At 38.4% G+C, this 9,151-nt stretch overlaps 1 protein-coding gene across 1 annotated transcript in view; it reads right to left on the bottom strand.

Moving 5' to 3' along the window:
* The window catches only part of LOC121826472 (cytochrome P450 3A4-like), a 157,653-nt gene that overhangs the window by 147,547 nt on the left and 955 nt on the right, over window positions 1-9,151 (bottom strand). Inside the window, exon 2 of the mRNA XM_076560651.1 lies at window positions 8,260-8,353. Coding sequence (XP_076416766.1) covers window positions 8,260-8,353 — 94 coding nt within the window. The remainder of the gene's footprint in view (window positions 1-8,259; window positions 8,354-9,151) is intronic.

Here is a 9,151-nt window from a genome sequence, read left to right as displayed (position 1 = left end):
AAAATTACAAAGGGAACATTACTTCTTTGTCCTTGTCCAGGAACTGAATTGGAAAAGTCCAATCTAGTGCTTAGCCAGTACCTCAAAAGAGGGAAGGTTGTAGTTTCATGGTGATTTGACTTTTTCCTGGGCTGTGGTTCAATCCTGATACATCTGTGTCAGAGGTATCCTGTTTTCTTTTTGCCAGCATTGTATGATTTAGCTATGTGCTGACCTTGGCCTTTTCTGCTTTACAAATAGCATGTGAAAAGCTGTGCTGCTTTAAAAAATTCTGATAGAATTCATCATATTATGCAATAACTCCTGCTCACAGCAACATGTCTTCTTTAGTTTCATACATATTCCTCCAAAACACCTCATTACCTTCCCCTTTGGGATCCTCATTCCTTCTGGTTCATGTAATTTGGTGCCCAATGCAGGGCTCAAGATTATTAGAAATCATCAAGAATGAGTGTTAATTTGCTAAATGTACAAAAAGTGTCAGACATGGGTACCTGTAAGAAAGAAAGTATGTAGGAATAGCTGAGAGTAAAACATGGGAGGAAAAAGATTCTAAAGAACAATCTATTTTCATTCATATGCTTCATCTACTTATACTTTGATATGTATCACTATGGGACTTAAATAAATTCTTTACTTTCATTAAAAAATATGCTCCTGGTTCCCTGAATAAGGTTCTGTAAATTTAAAGGTATGGGAACATGTAGGTGGAAGTGTAAAAACAGAATATCACCTATGATGCCTTTAAGGTTTCTACTTTGGGTTTGTTCTGTTGAATTTTATACATGATTGTGTGTATACTCACAGCTCGTATATGATTCATTTGCAATTCAGCACCCCAGTAGATCTAGCCAATATACTCAAATCAAACTGGGAGATGTAAGATAAAAATATGATGTCAAAAAATCAGATAAAAGGTGTGGTGGTATTGTGTTCACCAAAATATTGTGTACCTTAATAAACTTACCTGGGGTCAGAGAACAGACAAGCCACTAGTTAGTCAGTGATAGCACACGCCTTTAATCCTAGCATTCCAGAGATAGAAATCCCTCTGGATCTCTGTGAGTTCAAGGCCACATTGGAAATAGCCAAGCATGGTGACACACACCTTTAATCCCAGAAAGCCAGCCTTTAATCCCAGGGGGTGGTGGTAGAAAGTAGAAAGATATATAAGGCGTGAGGACCAGAAACTAGGGGCTTTTGGCTGGTTAAGATTTGGCTGGATAAGCATTCAGGCTTTTAAGCAGCAGTTCAGCTGAGAGCCATTGGGATGAGGACACAGAAGCATCCAGTCTGAGGAAACAGGACCACCTGAGGAATTGGCAAGGTGAGATAGCTGTGGCTTATTCTGTCTCTCTGATCTACCAGCGTGGACCCCAATAACTGGCCTCGGGTTTGATTTTATTAATAAGAACCTTTAAGCTTCCTGCTACAAAAAGGCTCTGAGGATGATTAGGTAGCTTAATTTCTTGAATTACTTATACTTCATGATATGCCAGAGGATGAGGAGAAACTTCTTTTTTGCTGGTGCAGTTATAAAATCACCTGAATTGGCTCCTAATCATCTAACTGAGTCAAAAGCCCAATCCTCCTCAGGATCCTCCTAATTTAGCTTTTGACTTCCTTCCTCTAGTTTTCAGAAACTCATGATGAAAGATCAATAGAAGCTGCTACTACATGGGATGGCTAATAGTCCCAACTTGTGTCAACAATTTATTGCTCAAACCTTACTCCCAGTTAGAAAAAAGTACCCTTTCTCATGATTATTTATAACCTCGTTGATTTATTACCTAGGTGATTTCAGCACCTACTGAAAATTTAATTACTCAGTTATTTATCACATTCCAGCATCACTTCCAACAGACTCAGCTGAAAATTTCCTCAGAAAAATCACAGGTTACAGCTCCCTTTTCTTATTTACGTCATATTACAAAAGATCATGCATACCATTTGCCCACCAAGATCTGGATGTAACTGCTAACATTTATTGATTTTCAAAAGATGCAAGGAGATATTAACTGGGTGAGAACTTCCCTGAAACATACTACAAATGATTTGACTCTCTATTTCTCCATAATTAGAGGAGATAATGACCCCTCTTCTAGAAAGCTTATTCCTCAAAGTCAAACACCTTACAATTAATACATCTAATCATCACTCATGCACAGTTGACCAGTATTGGCACAAAGCTTTTATCTCCTATACTGTTAGTTACTCCTACATATCCCTCTGGAACACTCTTGCAACCTAGGGGACCTATACATTGGGTTTTTCTGCCCACTGATGCTGGCTGCCTCTAGACTTCTTATTATAAAATCCTTGCTCAGCTTATCCAGAAAATGTGTCCTCAAGCCCATCAATTTATCACATGATAAATTGATATAATAGTTCACCCCTTCACCTCTTCACAACATGATTCAATTTGTGCCTTCACTGACTCTTGAGAGGTAGCGCTATTTGACCTTATGCGCTAGCTTTGTACTTCATATCCTAAAGATCCTTTATTTTAAATTTTCAACACTACTCTCTAGTTATCCCAACACTTTGTGTGAGGTACACAATCCCAGAAATAGATATGTGTTCCTTGGTGAGAGTCCATCTGTGGTGACTAATGTTATACTTCAAGAAGTAACTCCTCATACGTTGACTGTTTCAACTAAATCATCCCAGAATGTAGATTTCCTTTGCATTGCCTCAACCTCTAAACACTTACTCTGACAGTTTATATTTCATGTAAGTTGTTCAAATACTTCCTTGGGCTCTTCCTAAACAGACTGAGGATGAAGAAATGTTTCACTTGTTTCAGCATGCCAAACAACTGTCAGAACCAGGAGGTTCCTAATTTCTCCAATACTTTCAAGAACACTACAGTCTTCCTGGTTATTTGGAAAAAGGGAATCAAGCTTTCCATCTAGTTTTGCCTTATTTTATTCAGATGGTTGCTGAGACTGTTTGGTTTAAGCTAGCTATTGACTCATGCGATTTCCCATCAGCACTGTGTTATGTATAGTACTAGTTTCAGTTATCTAGAGTTCAAGTATGACAAATTGTAACCTTTCTATGGTAATATTTTATTTGTACTGAAATGTGATTTTAATTTTATGTTAATAAATAAAGTTGCCCTGGGGTCAGAGCTATTAGAGCCATAGCAAGAGTGTGGTGGTTAGAAGAGCTAGGTAGATTTCTGTGTGTTCAGGGATACAGCCAGTATTGGAGACATATGCCTTTAAGACCTGGAGGGCGGTACTTACAGACAGTGACGAGGCAGTCATGTGGTTGGGTTTACAACCAATGAGAAGGCAGAACAGAAAGACTATTTAAAGACAGACAAACAGGAAGAAGCTCTCTCTCGGGGAAGCTAGGAGCACTGCAGGAGGTAAGATTTTAGCTCTGAGCTCTGACATCTCAGCTTTCTCTTTTACATTGGCTCTGTGTTTCTTATTTTAATAAGACAATTGGTTACATCTACACCTTTCTGCTTGTGTAGCCCTTCTGCCTTCCTCTTGTTATGGGGTAAATCTCCAGCGCTTACTATTTTATGTCAGATGGATGTTACAGGCATTTCAATTATTTGGCAGCCTCAAATATATTCATGTTAGTATGACATTTATTCTGGGTTCCTCCTCATGTCTACCCTATTAAGTGGAAAAGCTGGTAAGCATTGGATTACTCATTGCTAGTGATCATTTTTTTTTGTTGTTTTTTTCGAGACAAGGTTTCTCTGTGTAGTTTTGCGCATTTCCTGGGACTCACTTGGTAGCCCAGGCTGGCCTCGAACTCACAGAGATCCGCCTGGCTCTGCCTCCCGAGTGCTGGGATTAAAGGCGTGCGCCACCACCGCCCAGCATGCTAGTGATCATTTTTTATAGCTGATCCCTCCAAAGTGTTTAAAAATTAGTGCTTCAGCATACACTTCTGATGCCTTTAAGGAATTTTGTGCTACAATATGCATTGTACATAAAACTGGCCTCTCTTGTATTCCTCAAAGATGAGAAGTTGCACATGATTATATTAAAGTTTTGCTTGAAAAAGTAAAAAGTGGGAGTATTTATACCTTCTTACTTCTACAAATCTTCTTAATTGTACTTTAATTTAATTCTTTTTGAGAACAGATCAAAAAGGATTAACTGGAGCAGGGTATTTATGAGTAGACATGCTCAATAAGGAGACCTGAGATATGGAAATTGTGATTCTGAACTTGTGCTCAGATAGAAGAAAGGATCTTTTTATTTTCACACAGGAAGCTGATAGATCTTATTGGGTCCTGAAGCACCTTGTCTTACATTCCCAGGCTATGAAGCCATCTGCTGTGGTACAGGTGACAGAAGCTAAGGATGCAGAGGATGATGAGTTTGAAAGCAGCATGCAGACCAGTTTACCCCTTGCAGTCCACCTGGTATCATAGGGCCCACTTACAAGTTGGGGACATATTAAATATCTCACTGCAGAAGGAATTTGAGTGGTCAAGGAGACATGAAAGTCTGTCATTCATATTCAATTTGTTTTAGCAATTTTGGCATTACTCTCTGTCAGACAAGTGAAAAGTGCAGAAGTCTTCTGGGCCTATATAGACTACACTCCCTATGGCCCATCCAGTCACATGGGAAGACCTGCCTACTAGAGAATTTACTAATGGTGTGCTAGTTATTTTACAATGCTGATGTTTCACCTGTGGGGCCTGGCACTACTCACTTTCACTATATTGTTATATCGTAAATTATTCCTATTTGTTTGTCATTGATGGGACAGTATTTCCATGTTCTTCTCATGTGAGTGACTGGAAAGGCCCATAGTTCAAAGATCCATGTGGAATCAAAAATCAAGCATCATCAAATTATTCATCATTCTGATCACCTTTAGGTTACCCCATTGGATGGACATTTCCAAGAACGCAGTGATTTTCCTGTGCCCTGCTTCAGAATGGAATTCCACTTGAGTAGCTTGTTCCATGATTCTAAAGAACCTCTTGCCTTGCCTCTGAATGGATGATCTGAGGAGCTGGCTGACTTGTCTTAGTGGTGCTAACTTGGTCTAGATGAAGATAACTTCCTAGAATCCTCTCATTGGCCACTTCTTGTTTATACTATTTTCAAAGGAACAGAACATTAGGCTGTGAGGTTTGTGTTCTACAAAAAGGGAAGTGCTGTGGATGATAGATGGATAAATAAAACACTGAGCAGCCAGTAGCCAGGCAGCAAGTATAGGTGGGACAAAGAGAGAGAATTCTGGGAACAGGAAGGCTGGGTGAGGAGATACCAGCCTGCTGTCCAGGGAGCAGCATGTAAAGGCAACAGGTAAAGCCACCAAACATGTGTCAACTTATTGATTAATAGAAATGGGTTAATTTCAGATGTAAGATCTAGATAGCAAGATGCCTGTACCACTAGGCCAAACAGTTTAAATAATGTAAGCATGTGTGTTTATTTGGGTCTGAGTGGCTACAAGAGCTGGGTGGACACAGGAATACTCAAGCTACAAATTCCTGTTTATACTATCTTCAGAGGAAAAGGACTTTAGGCTGTGAGCCACTGTCCTAGATAATGGGGTGACCTGTGGGATTTTTAGAGAAAATGACTAACCATGGTATGCATATCATTTTAGATTTGACCTCACTGCTTGTGTTAACCCTCCATAGATGTCACAGACTGCAAGTTCCTCTGTTAAAGAAAGGCGGATCACTTCAAAATTACATGTGATACTTGCATCCTCACTACCTGTGTAGATGCCTTTGCTCATGGGAGCCTTCTTTTACTTTAACTGTCTTCCTTTGCTGTGGTTCCTGTGCAACCTAATGATGCTTGAAGTATGGTGACTTTGCACAATGCATTCTTATTGAATTACATCAGGCTTGTGCTAAAAAAATATTTCTAGATATTATTTTAACTATTTTTTTGCAGTACTTACAGTTCTCAAGTCAGAGGCTGCTTCCACATTGGCCCTCGCCCAACTAGTGTAACTGCCCATTTTGTTAATCAGATTCCTTATAGTACTTCCGGAGCTTTGGTGAATAAACATAAAAATGAACACAACAACTAGAACATAATTAAATGCTTTAAAAGTTTGGGTATTGAGCCTAAGATACAGTACAAACAATGCAATGTTAATCACTTATACAGTATCACGCTGGCTTTATATATGCCCATGATGCTCCTTTAATTCATGATGAACATGAATGAAAATGGAAGAGAATAAAAAATCATTTTCATGGAATATGGCCACATGAGAATTTCCTAACCATCAAGCAAATACTTACTAACATGTGCCATGCTCATCATACAGTCAATTCCTGTTTGGACTCAGCCAAAGATTTATTACACAAAATGCCAGATGTAATCTCCTTAACAGTGGTAAACATTTGTTCACTATTATCCTCAGATTATTTAGTGTTGGTAATTCATCTAACAATATTAGGAAGCATTTGCTGGTTTAAGGGTTATCTGTGGCTCTTCATCATGTAGATACAAATAACTCATATGGCCATAAAAAGTAAAAAGTGGAGAGGAGGTTCTGTTTAATGCAGACTAATCCAAAGTTCTCTCAGACACCTTTGCCAAAGGAGAAAAGGCATGACTGTTCTGTGGCATTCCAGGAACAGATTTGCAAAGCTCCTCTACGGGTTTGGAGCCAGGGCCTCTAGGAAGTTTTGGTTGCAGTTTCTGGCAATCTTACTCTTTTCCCTGGGTTGTGGTTATCAGTCTTAAGGCAGCAGTGTCTGAGGTATCTTGGATTCTCTTTGCCAAAATTTTCTGACTTAACTCTCAGCTCTCCTTGGCCAATTCTCCCTGCAAATAGTATGTAAGAAGATATGCTGATTAATAAACTTCCTTGGCATAAGTCACAAACTTATGTAAGACATGTATGTTCCATTATCTGTCTTTTTTATTTCTCTCCCTTGGTCCTCCTTCTCAAAACCCCACCTTTTGGAGCTCTTATTCCTACAGCTCTTATTGGGTCAGCATAGTACATCCTCAACCATGAGACTGGGACCCAGTCGCCTACACATAAGATATCATGATATACATAAGCATTGAGTAAGGGGATGAAGTAATCTGTGGTCATCATCTGAACATCATGTTCAAGACCAGTCTTATCTACAGGAGACACTACTTGAAACAAAAACAAAACCCAAGAAGTTTGTTTCAAAGTATACCTAAAAAAGAGTTCATCCAAAAATCATAAAGAAGATGTTGCTTTTTCGAATGGGGGCAGAAAGCATGGAAATCTTAGGAACATAAGCAACAGAGTCCTTAATTTTGAAAAATTATCATCTATTAAGCAAATTTTGAGCATTTAGAGAAGCAAATCTACCAAGAGTGCAGTCTGTACCTAGGCACTGCCCCTGGGCATGAGCTCAGGAAGGACAGCCAGGAGTCCTTCCTTTAGAAAGCATCAAGAAAAACTCTGTAAATTCACAGTCCCTATTATATAGGTACATGTATATGTATAAATGTATGCATTTGTACATATTATATATCATACACTACATATACATTTTTGGCAGATTTGTCAAATCATGATTTTATTAGTGACTTTATATAAATGTTTCTAATTCTGTTTCAAGAAACAAATCTCACAATCTGGTTAAATATCTGAGGTTCATAGGCAATATTGTCTCATCTCCCACATTCCTGCTGTTTAGAGTCACACATAGGGTTCTACCTTGAAATGAAAAGGAGTAAAGGCAAATCTTGTAGGTGGCAAAAGCTTGGCTAGAGCCTTGGAAGTAATAATGGGATTAAACAGTTCAGCTGAGGACACACGTATGTGCATATTCCCCCAAAATAACTATGTGCCTCCTGATAGGCATGTTCCAGAGATACTCAGCAAGAAGTATAAATATTATTATTGAACTCAGATGTGAATAAATCACACAGGTTGATGAGATGCTACTCAGTGGCCTTACATGTATTTCTTTAAATATTATTAAGAACAACTGTATTTTTCTTGAATCTAAACTGAAAAAGAAACAAAATCTTTGATGCTTCCAAAGTCTACACATTAGCATTTCAGGCTCAGGTTTAGTGTGCCAACAGCCAGGGTCCTCACCAGACCTGACACAAACCTGAGGTCACAATCACATGTCAGTAACACCCAAAGGTAACCTGGCAATAATGTCAGTATAGCACAAACCATTCTGCCAAATGAAAGTATTGCCAATAATCCCACTGGCCATTTGCATAGATGAACTGACAAGGTTTAAAGATAGTTGTGTAAGTGACACAATCACAGAAGCAAAGTAGAAAAGCCAACAACACTCACCCTCCTGTAGTTAAGCATTGTCCCAACAAAAGGCAGAGGTTTGGGTCCAGGAATCCCTAGCTTCTTAAAAAGTCCATGAGAAGAGGTCCCATAACTAAAACATGAAGGAGAAAGTCAGGTCACGGGCTTGCTCATCATACACATAGTTATTCATTTTCATACACATACATAAATCTCATATTCCCACATGTACATATATAAATACATATAATGATGAATATATATACACTAATTCATATATATTATTGACTTAATATATAATATGAGTAGAAATGATTGTATATGTGAATATATATATAACATATATATTTTAATATATATATGTTTAATAATATATATATATTCTTGGGTGCATTGAGAATTATGAAAATTTATCCAGTGAGGTTAATAGGTGGGCAGAAAATAACATAAAAATTCAGAGCAATAATCCCCTTCACTTAGCAACTTATTATAAACTTTTAGGTTAATACTTGATGGTTCCAGTCTTAGAGTTAATATGTAATAAAACTTTATAAACTTGAGTTTGAATGTTTCTGAAAAACTCACCAGACTTAAAACACAAATCATCGGTGTGGGTAACCTGCAATGCAAGGTCTACGTGATCCTGCCTCAACTTTATTTAAGTAGTGAACAATGAGGTTGATCAGAAGGGGAGGATAGCCCACCAGCAGAACTTCCTGATGAGACTTTCTGACCTTGCCTTTCCATCAGACTAAAAATTGTACACAGCTTCCCAGGTGTAGATTTTGGCCTGGAGAGATGGCTCAGAAGCCAAGAGCATTTGCCACTCTTGCAGATTATCCAGGTTGGGTCCCTAGTCCCCAAATGAGAGCTAACAACAGTTTATAATTCTAGTATCTGAGAATCCAGTGCCTTGCTTTAACCTATGTGA

Source organism: Peromyscus maniculatus, chromosome 23 (assembly GCF_049852395.1).
Source record: "Peromyscus maniculatus bairdii isolate BWxNUB_F1_BW_parent chromosome 23, HU_Pman_BW_mat_3.1, whole genome shotgun sequence".
Taxonomy (NCBI): domain Eukaryota; kingdom Metazoa; phylum Chordata; class Mammalia; order Rodentia; family Cricetidae; genus Peromyscus; species Peromyscus maniculatus.
The sequence above is the reverse complement of the archived record's forward strand: the minus strand, read 5'-3'. Positions and strand labels throughout refer to the sequence as shown.